The sequence below is a fragment of the Dasypus novemcinctus genome, chromosome 12 (genome assembly GCF_030445035.2).
Source record: "Dasypus novemcinctus isolate mDasNov1 chromosome 12, mDasNov1.1.hap2, whole genome shotgun sequence".
In the NCBI taxonomy this organism is placed as follows: Eukaryota; Metazoa; Chordata; class Mammalia; order Cingulata; family Dasypodidae; genus Dasypus; species Dasypus novemcinctus.
In genome coordinates this window covers 104,551,437-104,565,050 of record NC_080684.1, presented here as the reverse complement: position 1 = coordinate 104,565,050, position 13,614 = coordinate 104,551,437, and the positions used below count along the sequence as shown (strand labels likewise).

The window sequence follows — 13,614 nt, the reverse complement described above, 5'->3', positions numbered from 1 at the left end:
ATATAACCAATAGTCACACACTGCATTTAATTATCAAAATCTCTATTATTTTTTAATAATCTGAAATGGTTCTTCAGCCTTTTCTGTTTGGTTTTATCATTGATAAGACTGACATTTTTGAAGAGCACATTTCAGTGTTTCAATGAATGTTTCTCAACTTAGGATTTTAACTGGTTCTCCATTATTAGATTCAGGACATGAGTTTTTGGCACTAGTAGGAGTACCACACGACTGCCCGTGTCCTTCTCACTGCCTCCCATCAGGAAGCACATGATGCCAGTTTGCCACATAATTGGTGATGTTTATCTCATATGCACGAATGATGCACAAATGCATCACTAATAATCCCTTGTACCGCTGATGGACATGTGGTTTGTTTCCAGTTTTGCAGATTTGGCCTGTGGGAACCCTTTCAAGCGGGCTCCCTGAGTCCTTTCGACCTATCTCCATCATTTTTGCGTGCTTCCTTATTTTTTATATATTTTTGGGCCCAATAAGATATTTTAGGCTCATCTTGTGCTTTCTTTGCTCTGCTCTAGAATCGACTTCCCCCAGACAGCCCCCCCCCCCCCCCGCCCTCCCGATTGTGAAGCACAGTTTTCAAAGCCCCATCACGACCTGAAATCAGCTTGCCTAGCTGTTCGCCAGCTCTGCTCCAGCCCACGGGGCCAGGCTTTTGCCCGCCTTCATCTTCGATGGCTCTCAGGAGCCCGGTCCAGGGCAGGCCCTCCATAAACCTTTGTTGAATGAACGACTCCTTAGGTCATTTTCATCGACAGCTGGAACATTCCGTGAGTCCGCGTAGGCTGAGCGAACGCGGGCCTGGAGGGCCTGCGCTCTGCGGGCAGGAGCAGCAGGAGGCGGGCTGGGCTCTTGGGCAGGCCTTGTCGGGGGCGCAGGGGTCGTGGGGCGTGGGGCCAGGCGAGCGGCGCCGTGACGTCACGTCCGCAGAGGGCCGCCCAGGGAGGAGGCGACGACCTGACGTCACGCACGGCGAGCGCAGCCCCACCTGCCGGCCTGGAACAGGCAGCGCCGTGACATCACACCCGCGGCGCAGCGCCTGAGCACCGGCCGGGCGCTGCCATGACGTCATGACGCGTCTGCTCGTGCCGACGCCCTGACGTCACGCTGCCCCTTGGCTGGTGACCCGCGCCGTCTGGAGGCGGGGCCCTGGGGGCGGGGCTCGGGGGGGCGGAGCCCGACGTCACGCCCGCGGAGAGCAGAGCGCGGCGCCCGGACGGGGCGGGGCCGGGCGGCGCCGTGACGTCACGGCTGCGGGGCGCGGGCGGAGCGGGCGGCTGGGCAACCGGGCGGCGGCGGCATGGCGGAGAGCGAGGCCGAGACCCCCAGCACTCCGGGGGAGTTCGAGAGCAAGTACTTCGAGTTCCAGGGCGTGCGGCTGCCGCCCTTCTGCCGCGGGAAGATGGAGGAGATCGCCGACTTCCCGGCGCGGCCCAGCGACGTGTGCATCGTCACCTACCCCAAGTCGGGTGAGCGCCGCCTGGGCCTCCCCTCCGCGGGGAGGTGGGGAGAGAGTCGGCCTCGCCCTTGTCTCGGCGCCCCCCGCCCGGTGCCCCGGCCCCGAGGGCGGGGCGGGGAGGGGCATCGACCCGCTGGGGGCAGATGGGGGAAACCTCCGCCCGAGACCCGCGTCGCCGGACCCCGGGACCCCGCGGCTGGGCAGCGTCCTGCGTAGAAGTGGCCCGTTGGGCCGGAGCTGCCAGGAAGGGGTCCAGGGCCACCTCCCATCCCCACTTGCCCTCCCATTACCTGGCTGACTGTGTGACCTTGGACAGGTCGCGTCGCCACTCGGTTTCTGGATCCGTTTCAGCCTTGGATGGGTGCAAAGTCCTGGTGGTCATCTGGGGAGGGGGAGAAAACGGGCGTTAAGGTTATTTACGGCCCTCGTTTCCCACGTGGCGCCATGTGGGGGATGGTCACAGTCCTGTCGCAGCGGGAAGCGTGGCCAAGCCCGGTGCTTCCCTCTGTAGCAGGGTCGCCTCCCTCACCCACACCTTGCACAGGTCCCCGTGCTTGCTTCCTGCTCTCGTCCACACTTCTCAGCTTTAGCTGAAGTCATCTGCACAACATCCCTGTAAGGTAGAGGGTGTCTTTCTCTTTTAGAGAGGAAGCACTTACCCAGGGGGACCGAGTTCTTGGCCCAGGGGCCACAGCAGGGAGTGTTAGAGTTCTTGTACAGCCGGGGGTGGGGGGGGGGGCAGTCTCCAGCACCTGGTGCCCGCTGCTTCGCGGAGGTCTGTAGAGGAGAACAGCCGCTTGCTGTTCCTCAGACAGGCCTTACTGTCACTGCTTGTCCTCCAGAGAGGGAGAGATGCCTGAGTCCAGGCTGCGCAGTGGTTTCCCAGGTGGCTCACCTCAGGTTCTCCATGCACCAGGTTGCCCGAAAAGCTCTCATGGCTGGGTGGGGTCCCAAGCCCCCAAGGGGCTAGGCCTGATCCATCTGAGGATGGTTGGGGAAGGGACCACAGTGGTGGGGTCAGGAACTGGGTCGTGTGGCTTGCAGAAGAGAAGGCTCCGGGTGGGCAGTCTGCTTTCTAGGGGTACTCCTGGGCTGTCTTTGGGAAGACAGAGGAAAGGGGGCCAGATTGGACTCATCTTGCATGGCAGTTCTTTGAGGGAGGCACTGCAGGTCCTCAGCCCCTCACCCAAAAACTGTGGGACCTAGTGCCTGGGAATTCAGAATATTTCACATTTCAGGCCTGTGGTTGTGTCTATAACGTATGTGCTGTGAGACTCCCAGCTGGGGGTTTGGAATGACATACATATGTTTTTGCTACAAAATGTATGACTAGTTCCATTAAGTGGGAAAAATAAAGTCTGAAAAGAGCTTTATGCCAGTTTAGGACACGGCATGCCTCCAAATGAATTTTGTGGAATTTCATTTTCAGAGCGTTTGAGGACTTGGGGTCCGTGGTCCTGTGTGCTCTCCGTTTTGCAGATGAGGAAGTGAAGTTGGGAAGTTCAGGGAAGGGTGGTAGCGTCCTGCCAGGTTGGTGAACTTCCTTGAGGAGCCAGGCCAGGACACTCACTCGGAAGCTGCGGGCTTGGGGGTTGGGGGGAAACGCTTGGGAGGAGCCCCGGCACTGGGGGCCTGGTGGGCTCTGCTGGGCCCTTTCCAGTCACCTCGATGAGAAGGAGGTATTGGGTTTAAGGACGTTTTCCAGGAGAACTGAAAATCACATCTTGTCGGTAACTTGCATTTTTCCAAGAGAGACTAAAGCATGCTCCAGAGTAAACCTCAGAGCCTCTGTCCTGGGGGATTAAAACACAGCCACGGCCTCAAGGCCTTCCATGCCAGCCCTCAGAGCTGACTTTTTTGACACTCCTTATTAAGGCCTTTTTGGGTTCTTAACTGCCTCTCAGTCTGCCCCCTGCCCGCTCCTTTTCCCCGGAGCCACATGAGGCCTCCCATGTTAGAACCACGGGTAAACCAAGTGGAGGTAGCACCCACAGCCGTGTCACCGAGAGGAGGTAGTGCTGGTGCCACCTACAGCCTCCTGCTCTCTGGGCTGAGCTTGCAAAGCCCCTTTGTCTCTATTGTCACAGCGAATTCTCCCCTGTGCTCTCTGAGGTGCGACAGGGTTAGTTTCCCATTTCACAGCTGGGGAAACAGAGGCTCTGGGAGGTCCAATGACTGGCCAAGCTCATGTGGCCGTTGGAGGCCCAGGTGTGACTGAGGGCCTGGGGGAGTCTGCACGGAAACCAGAAGCTGCGCATGGCCTCGCGCAGGCCCGCGGTTTCTCTTCACCAGCTTCCTGGCTTTCACCCGTGCCCATGTTGGGATGGGAGCTGAGTAGGTGAGGCGACCCCAGGAAAAGGGCCTGCAAGTGCTTTGGAACCTAAAGCTTTCCTCCCCACCTCACTGTTTGTAAAGTACTGTTCACTGAAAGGGGGCGGGAGAACTGCTCCCAACACCTGCCCTACGGTTTTTCTCCTGTTGAGAGAGAAAAGGCCCCTGCAGGTCCTTTCGGGTGGGACAGCAGGAAGAGCAGGTCTCGGGCTCTGCACCCGGTTCTCGGTTCTCGTGGGTCCTGTGTCCCTGGAAGCGAGGAGCCTCTGCTTCCTCAGCTGGGCAATCCACCGCTTCAGCTGCATGGCCGCCGACACTCCCTGCAGCTCTGGGGTGCGTGGAGGTGCTGTCACCTGGAGCCCATGCCAGGCAAGGTTTGGGATGGAGCTGGAGAGCTTTCGAGACGGTTAAGCGGATCCTTAGCTTCTGCAGCTGCTTAGGCAGCCCTGGCATGCTGAGTGCTTCCCTGGCCTTCGTCCATGGGAAACTCTCGTAGTCCCCTTTGCAGAGGCTCGGAGAAGGTGGGGGCTTCGGAGACCAGGTCTAGGAAGTTCAGCCTGGCCACCTTCGGAGAGTCGGGAGGACAGGCCAGCTGCTGGCCCCAAGGGGCGAGAGGTGGCAGTCTTCTTTTTGCGAGGGCTTCATAGCCCTGGAAGTCACAGGCCACTTAGAGATTTGAAGGGGTTTGTCGCTGCTGTGATTTTCCTGCAGGTGGGCTTGAGGTGCTCCAGTTCCCCTTTCTCTTTCCTTACCTTCTTACCCTCCTGCTCTCCCTCCTCCACCAGGGATGGTTTGTTAGGAAGCATTTTGCTTGCTTAAGAAATTAAGCAATTGCTTAAGAAATTAAGAACATGGAATGGTTTAGCTTGAACAATGGGAATTTATAGCCTATGGGTAGAGTCTGGGAAAATGTCCAAATCAAGCCATCATTGAGGTGATGCTTTCTTCCCCACGACCGGCTGCCGGCCATCCTTGGTTCTTCTGCCCCCACGTGTGAAGGCACACGGTGGCAACTGCTGGTCCCTCCTTTCTCTTTTGTGTTTCATTGATTTCAGTTCTCTCTGTTCATCCCTGTTTGTAAAGGACTCCAGTAAGAGGGCTAGGACCCATCCTGCACGAGGTGGATCACTTTAAATGAAGTAGTCTCATCAAAAGGTCCTGCTTACAATGGTCCCCAGCCCCAGGACCAGGTTAACTGTAGGAATATTCTTTTCTGGGGTACGTACAGCTTCAAACCACCACAGTGACCCTGGTTGGATAAGCTGTGGTTGTCACAGGGAGCTCTCGTGTGTGGCTGTGACGACAAGTGAAACGATGGCACAGCTCCTAGCCCATCCTAGGAACGTGGTCAGTACAATGCAGGGTCGTCATTAATGTCAGCTTTCCCTTCCTGAGCATGTAGGTGCTGGGAATACATAGAAGTCCCAGCTGGGGAAGGCAGGAGCTACAGGAAGCAGTGGTCAGTGCCAGGACTGGGGCGAGAACCCCTCTGCCTGCCAGGACTGGGAAACCATAGGGCTCCTTGGGTTCCTCTGCCCAAGTCTAGGTTTGTAATGAACTTGCAAGTGGTCAGAGTCAAGGGCCTGGGAATGACCTTGTCTGCCACCCCCACATCCCCCCCACCTTATCCGTTAGGGTAACTGAGACCCAGAGGAACCAGGGTGGGGGGGAGCGTGGTTGTCAAGTTTACCTGGAAATCTGACAAAAGCAGTAATAATTAGCTACTGTGTCTTCTGCCTCCCCATCTAGTGCTTTCTTCCACATTGTGGCCCTACTATCTAGGATTTTTTTTGTGTGTTTCTGTCATTTTAGCTCAGATGACAGATTAGGACTGTGCTGTATAGTTTGTTAGCCTATGGCCACATGCGACTGTTTAAATTTAAATGAATTAAAATTCAGTGAACTTGGAAATTCACTTCCTCAGTTGCACTCACCGTGTTTCAAGTGTTTGATAGCCTTACTTGATCAGTGGGTACCATACTGGATGTTGTGGATGTGCAATATGACCCTCACTGCGGAAAGTTCAATTGCACAGTGCTGGCTAGAACCCCAGCCCCAATGCTGGAGCACATTGTGCCTCCCAGAGAAGACTTTGCTGTCAGCTGCAGCCCTTGTTCATAGTCATTCGTATTCAGAGCCTCTGGTCCTTGTCTTGGAAACAAGAGGAGGTTTCCCAAGGTGACTGTGGTGTTAAATCAGGTGGTGTCTGCGGGCACATTCTGTAGCTGTTGATTGTGGGTAAAGGCCCCTTAATGGGGACCACTGTCATTGGTTTCACTGCTAATGGGCAGCCAGCATAACTGGGTCCTGGTGGGGACAGCGCCCAAGTCACACAGCATTGGCTTTGGAGTGTATTTCAGGCTTGGACTGAGTTTATTTTTCTCTTGGTTCCAGCCAGTTCTGAAGTGAATCTATATTTCTTTGTCACTGATCAGGAGGTAAGCAGTGACTAGCTATGGATGGTGATTTTAAGCCGGCCTGGGCCTGAGCATTTTTGCCCTTGTTCTGGTCCCCACCTGGCCTTGGCTGAGTCACTAGACCTATTGAAACCTCAGTTTTCTCATGAAAAAATGAGGGTCTTGCACCCCGTTGGTCCATTCAAGTCAAATTTTAAGACAGCTTTGGGGTGGGGAGTGTTGGGGGGACTGATGTCTTAGTTTTCTTTGTATGTGATTGTTCCAGCTAGAGGAGTGTTGTGAACGAGGTGACACTGTCTTCAGGGAGGTTGCAGTGACACCTTGATGAGCCAAGGAAGTCATTCTTAGGGTCATACCGTGGCCTGGAATGAGGAGGGTTCAGATGAGGAAGTCATGGGAGACAGCCTGGAGGAGGCGGTTAGGATCTGGACGTTGAGGGCTGGTGGGACTACCAAAGCTGAGCTCACGTGGTCGTGGGTGCAGGTGGGTCCCAGCCACTTCCTACCTCTCCATTTCACCTTTGCTGGATCCCCAGGTGGGAAGTGGTGGGGTTTTGGTGGTGGGAGTCTTCACCTGAAAGCAAGAACATGTGGGCTGTGTCCTTGGTTCAGCCACACACTTGCTGTGTGAACCAAGTGTGTACATATGTGTGTCGTGTGTGTAGTAAAATGCAGTTCTGCAGCAAGCAGGTGTAGCTCAGTAGCTGAGCGCCTGCTTCCCATCCGGTGCCTCCTTAAAAAACAGCAGCACAGTTCTGCAGTCAGACGAAGTTTTGGGTCCTGGGTTCATTGCCAACTAGCTTTTGTGACCTTAGACAGCTAATCACTGACCCTTTTTTTCTCTTTTTCCCTTGAGGTACCAGGAAATGAACCTGGGACATCATATATGGGAAGCTGGTGCTCAACCACTGAGCCACATTGGCTTCCCTGAGTTGGTCTTTTCATTTGTTTTGCTTGTTGTTTTTGTTTTTTCAGAAGGCACTGGGAACCAAATCTGGGACTTCCCATGTGGGAGGCAGGCGCTTAACCGCAGGAGCCAAATCCGCTCCCCCTTTGTGCCAAACTCCTTTGAAGTGCAAAAAGTTTTTAATTTTGAGGAGGTCCTATTTATCTTTTTTATTATTATTATTATTGCTTGCACTTTCATTGCATTGCTTGCAATTTCATTTTTCTTTTCCAATATGTTTTTGGCTATTTGGGCTCCCTTGCTCTTCCAAATAAATTTCATAATTGGTTTTTCTTATTCAGCAAAAAATGCTGTTGTAATTTGTTTGGAATTGAGTTAAATCTGTAAATTTATTGGGGTAGGACAGACATCTTAATGATGCTTAGTTTTCCAAACTATGAATATGGAATATTCTTTCATTTATTTAGATCTTCTTTGTTTTCTTTTAACAATGCTGTGTAGTTTTCTGTGTACAAGTCCTTTACATCTTTAGTTAAGTTTATTCCTAGGTTTTTGATTTTTTTAGTTGCTATTGGAAATGGAATTGTTTTTCTTGATTTCCTTCTCAGATTACTCATTATTAGTGTACAGAAAATCTACTGAATTTTGTGTGTTGATCTTTATGTCCTGTCACTTTAGTAAACTCGTCAGTCCTAGAAGCTTAGTTGTAGATTTTATAGGGCTTTCTATGTATAGGATCATGCCATCTGCAAATAGTGAAATTTTTACTTCTTCCTTTCCAGTTTGGTTGACTTTTCTTTTTCTTGCTTAAGTGCTGGAGCTAGTGTTTCTAACACAGTGCTAAATAAGAATGGTGATAATAGGCATTCTTGTCTTTTCCAGGTCTTAAAGGGAAAGCCTTTAGCATTTCACCACTGAGTATGATGTTAGCTATGGGATTTTCACATATACCACTTATCATGTTGAGGAAGTTTCCTTCTATTCTTATCTTTTGAAGTGTTTTTTATCAAGAAAGGGTCCTGTACCTTGTCAAATGCTTCTTCTGAGTCAATAGAGATGATTTTTTTTTTCTTTCAATCTGTTAAGTGCTGTTATATTGATTGATTTTCTTACATTGAACTATCCTTACATATCGGGGATAAAGCCTACTTGATCATTTGTATTAGTCAGCCAAAGGGGTGCTGATTCAAAGTATCAAAAATCTGTTGGCTTTTATAAAAAGCAGTTTGATATAATTGGTGAATTCCAAAAAGAAATATTGGATTATGTTTATAATCTGATCTGTACCTGGGCATGATTGAATTATCATTAGGGTAGCATGGCAAAGTACAGAGTTGGAGCTTTTGATGCGAGGGCTTTTAATGGTAAAGTTTTGATGTTGAAGTTTGATGCTGAAGACTTAAACTGGAGCCCCGGGAAGTCAGCACCCAGAGAAAAGAGAAGCTGGCCCCAGGAAAGAAGGAACCTTGAAGCCAGAGAAAAGCAAGTCCCAGGAACATAGGAAACCAGGAAGCCTGAGCCTTCACAGATGTCAGCAGCCATCTTGCTCCAAATAGACTTTGGTGAGGGAAGTAACTTATGCTTTATGGCCTGGCATCTGTAAGCTCCTACCCCAAATAAATACCCTTTATAAAAACCAACCAATTTCTGGTATTTTGCATCAGCACTCCTTTGGCTGACTTTACCAGGCCATAAAGTGTAAGTTACTTCCCTCACAAGTCTATTGCCATGTGTTGGAGCAAGATGGCTGTGGACGTCTGCCAGGATTCAGGCTTCCTGGGTTCCTCTCTTCCTGGGGCTTGCCTCTCTCTAGGCTCAGCTGCTCATTCTCTGGTCTCTGCAGCTGCAAAGTATCAGGCAAAGGGCTCATCTCTGTTCCCTCACTACCAAGGTTCTCTGTGTGCTTACTTCCCAGGGCTTCAGCTCAAAACTCCAACCTCACTTCTCTGTGGTGCGGTTTCTCTGTGAGTCCCAGCCCACCAAGGGGGCGGGGACTCAACATCCTACTGACATGGCCCAATCAAAGCCTTAATCATTATTTAATCAAGTAAAAGTAAAACATCTGAATCCGATACAATCTAATATGCCAAAAGGAAAAGACGTAATCCAATATTTCTTTTTGGAATTCATCAGTAATATCAAACTGCTACAGGGTTTGTCAATTTTATTAATCTTCTCAAATTGCCTCCTCAAGTGGCTATTCTGGTTGTCTGCTCCATATTACTTCCAGCTTCATTCCGTTGTGGTCAGAGAATTTACTTTGTATAATTTCAGTCCTTCTAAATTCTTTGAGACTTGATCTGTGACCTAGCATGTGGTCTATCCTGGAGGAAGATCCATGTGTGCTCAAGAAGAATGTAGATCCTGTTCTGTGTAGGTCTATTAAGTCTAGATCCTCTAAAGTAGTATTCAGGATGTTCTGTCTAGGGAAGTGGATTTTGCTCAACGGATAGAGTGTCCACCTACCACATAGGAGGTCCAAGGTTCAAACTCAGGGTCTCCTGACCTATGTGGTGAGCTGGCCCATGCGCAGTGCTGATGTGTGCAAGGAGTGCCCTGCCACACAGGGGTGTCCCCTGCTTAGGGGAACCCCATGCGCAGGGAGTGCACCCTGTAAGGAGAGCCACCCTATGTGAAGAAAGCGAAGCTTGCCCAGGTGTGGCGCCACACACACGGAGAGCTGACGCAGTAAGATGACGCAACAAAAAAGAGACACAGATTCCCAGTGCCACTGACAAGAATCCAAGCAGACACAGAAGAACACACAGCAAATGGACACAGAGAGCAGACAGTGGGGTCGGGGGAGAGAAATAAATAAAAAAAAAAAAGATGTCCTGTCTAATGTGATAATGGTGTATTAAAGTCCCCCACTATAATTGTAGACGCATCCATTTATTTCTCCCCTTAGTTTTCTCATTTTTGCCTCATGTATTTTGCCTTTTTTTTTTTTTTTGGAGGTACCGGGACCAGGGGTTGAACCCAGGACCTTATATGTGGGAAGCTGGCATCCAACCACTGAGCCACGTCAGCTCCCCTTGCTTCATGTATTTTGGGGCATCTTGGCTAGAAACATAAATATTTATGATTGTTCTTTCTTCTTGATAGATTACCTCTTTTATTAATAGATTGTGTCCTTCTTTGTCTCTTAAAATAGTTTTGCATTTATAGTCTATTTTATCTGATATTATAACTACTCCTGCCTTTTTTTTTGGGTTATTGTTTGCATGTAAAAACCTTTCACTTGCAACCTCCTTGCATCCCTGGGTCTAAAGTGAGTTTCTCGTAGATAACATATAGATGGGTCATATTTCCTTATCCGTTCTGCCAATCTTTGTCTTTTGATGGAAGAGTTTAATCCATTAACATTAAATGTTATTACTGTCAAGGCAGTACCTCCATTAGCCATTTTTTCTTTAGGTTTATATATGCCATAATTTTTTTTTATTTCTCTTTTTATCCTTTCTTTTTGTTTATCTTGATGGACTTATTCAGCTGGTTAGCTTCTCTTTCTACTCTAGGGTTTTATTTTATTTTGTGTTAAGGGTCCTCTTTGTTCCACTTATATTCTTGTAGTTCTATATTCTTGTAGTTGTCTGTGTTCCCCCCCAAAAATATTAAGATCATAGAATAGGAAAGAAAGAAGAAGAGACTAAGAACAACAATAACAGCAACAATAATAAAAAGATGGAAAAGGAACCATAGAAGAACCAGGAAAAAAAAGTAATGAGAGTGAAAAATCATAAAAAAATAAGGGATAAGAATAAAAAAGGTAGAGTGAAAAAAACAACAGGAAAAAATTAGAATGAAATGAAAGACCAGATTGATGAGAAGAAAGAAAATGAAGACCAAACAACAGAAGATGGAATGAAAGAAAAGCCCATGGAAGAAGGAAAAATGAAAGAAAGAAAAGAAATAAACTAAGGAGAAAAGAGAATGAAGAAGGAAAAGAAGAAAAGAAAAAAAAGGAAGCAAAGTAAAAAAAAAGGAAAGAAAAAAGCCCCAGGAAAAACAGGCTCCCCTCTTTGGGCACTGGCAACTGTCTCAGACTGCCAGTGCTCACCAACCAATAACCCTGCAGCCTGTTCTCCACAGGTAAGGTACCCGGGTGTAGAGAAAAAAATAAAGAATAAAAATAAATAAATAACAAATCAAAAAACCTAAAAAAAATGCTCACGTCCCTAAGTTCCCTGTCCTGAGGCTGCTTGTCCCTCAACTTCCATGCCCCCAGGGAGCTGGCTGGGTGCCTGACACTTTGCTGGTCCTCTCTGGACCCCTGCTCTTCAGGGCTAGATGTTCATCTTACAGCACCTGGGCGGCCTCTCCCTGCCCTCTAGCCCTCTGACTGGTTAGGGTTGTGTTTTGGAGGTACCGGGGATTGAACCAAGGATCTCCTGTATGTGAAGCAGGTGCTCAACCACTGAGCTGCCTGCCGACTGGTCAGGCGGGCTTCTGAAGGCTTACTGTCTGCCTCTCACCGCCTACTCTCCCCTCAGGCCAGGGGGCTTCTCACAGTTTGCTGGCTGTGTCTCCTGGCTTCCCTCTCTCCTGGGCTGGTAGGCACCTGTCAGCCCACCCTGCACTGACCCCGTTCCTCTCTCCCAGGGTGGGTGGGGATAACAGCCTTATCAGCTCCCCCTGGCCCTGGAGCCACCTCAGTGCTGGCTGGCGTCTCCCCTCCCCTCACATCTCTCTTCCCCTGTCTTTGCTGGGTCCGGGTGCCACACCTTTTGCCCTGCAGCGCACCCACTTTCAGAGCCTGCTGGGTGCCAGGACACTCCCCTGGTTGCCCGGGGGCTTTCCTCACTCTCAGAGCCAGCTGAGCACTGGACATCACCCCCTGGCTTCCCTGTCCCTCTGTGCCCTCTTAGTGCTAGCTTGAGTGCTCTATCTCCTACGTCCTCCGGCCAACAGCTGCCCTCCCCAATTGCCCTCGCGGCCCCGCGGCTTCCCTTCTGCCACCTGCCTGCCTTCCCATGGTTCCTTGAGGAGGGCTCCAACCCATCCTTCCCCAATCTGCCATCTTGGATCTCTTCCCCCTGAGCTCCCTTCTCCATCGTCTTGGATGTCTTCCCCCCTGAGCTTTCTACTCCATTGTCTTGGATCTCTTCTCTCTGAGCTTTCTACTCCTCATCTTGGATCTCTTCCCTCTGAGCTCCCTACTCCAATGTCCTGGATGTCTTCCCCCTGAGCTCCCTCCTCCATCATCTTGGATGTCTTCCCTCTGAGCTCCCTACTCCATCGTCTTGGATCTCTTCCCGCTGAGTTTGTTCTTCATGCGTAAAGTGAGATAATAGTGGCACGCTAGGGTTTCTGTGAGAATCAGGTGCAATCACTGTTAGAGAAAAGGGAAATGGTGCTCACTGGGACACGGAGACTGACGGTTATAGGCAGGAAGTTTACTGGGAAGCTCTCCCAATGGAGCAGATCTGAAGATTAGACTTCAGCCCCACCGCCGGCCTGGTGGAGTCTGAAGAGAAGCTTCTACCTGCCCCTGGAAGGTACAGATGTGAATTTATATAGTTGGGAAACATTAGTTCATGGGGAGGGGGTCAGGGTCCAAGTACAACCTGGGGGCCAATGAGGGGCTGTAAAAGCAAATTCCTTCCCTTGTGTGGCTAGGGGGAGAGTGGACTAGAAGGTGTAGGGTATTGCTGGAATGCAAGAGGGGCTGAGGAAACCCTGGCCAGGAGGGAGTGAGGTCCTTATCTCGTTAGGTTCTGCTCCATCGTCATCGCTTCCCTTGTTCTCCTGAGGAGAGAGCAGGCTGCCTTCTCCCACATAGCCAGCTTTCTTTAAGTCCCAGCCTGTAATCATACCTCGTGAGCTTTGTAGTAGGGAACCTCTAACAGGCACTAAGTAAGTTCACGTCACAGTGCCTGGAGCTCAGTAAGCTTTGTACAGACATTGGCTGCTGTGGAGGGGCCACTGGGACACCCTTGTGGGCAGTGTGGGCGTGGGCCAGGGCTCGCAAAGCTGGGGTTCCTCCCTGGTTTCCCATCGCTTACTAGCTCGTGACTGTGAAGTGCGCTTTTCCTCCATCTGAGTTGTGGAGGTTGTTTTGAGGATTGGAAGGCAGTGCTGTGACAGCACTAGGGATGTGGCCCCTGCGCTTTTGGGACCTGCTCTGTTGGATTGCACTTTCCAAATTTCAGCTGTTTTGTCTCATGATGGACCTGGATAGATGTTGTAAAATGTTGATGTCCTGTGGCTCTAGAGTCCCAGTGGGGCACATTTGATTCCCTGGGGCAGCTTGACTATATGTGCTTATCTCAGCTTCCTCTTGACACCTCACTGAAATGGAAAAGAAAGAAATAGGAAATTCCTACGAGAAGAGGAGAGTTGGTGACTGAAGATCAGATACTTGGAAGTGCACCTGCAGGTGGGTGAGTGGTAGCTGCCCTAGCAGGGTGAGAACCTCTATGCCTGCAGAGTGGCAGCCAGTTGGGGGCACCTCCAGCTGCAGAACTCCAGAAAGGCAGG

At 50.3% G+C, this 13,614-nt stretch overlaps 1 protein-coding gene across 2 annotated transcripts in view; it reads left to right on the top strand.

Annotated features, from left to right (window-relative positions):
- The first annotated feature begins 1,244 nt into the window (after positions 1-1,244).
- SULT4A1 (sulfotransferase family 4A member 1) overlaps positions 1,245-13,614 on the top strand; it is a 34,654-nt gene continuing 22,284 nt past the window's right edge. The window contains exon 1 of one of the 2 annotated variants that reach the window (XM_004456424.3): positions 1,245-1,490. In XM_004456424.3, the coding sequence (XP_004456481.1) occupies positions 1,322-1,490 (169 nt within the window). In that variant the 5' untranslated portion in view covers positions 1,245-1,321. The remainder of the gene's footprint in view (positions 1,491-13,614) is intronic. The other variant, XR_011650330.1, reaches the window with a different exon arrangement.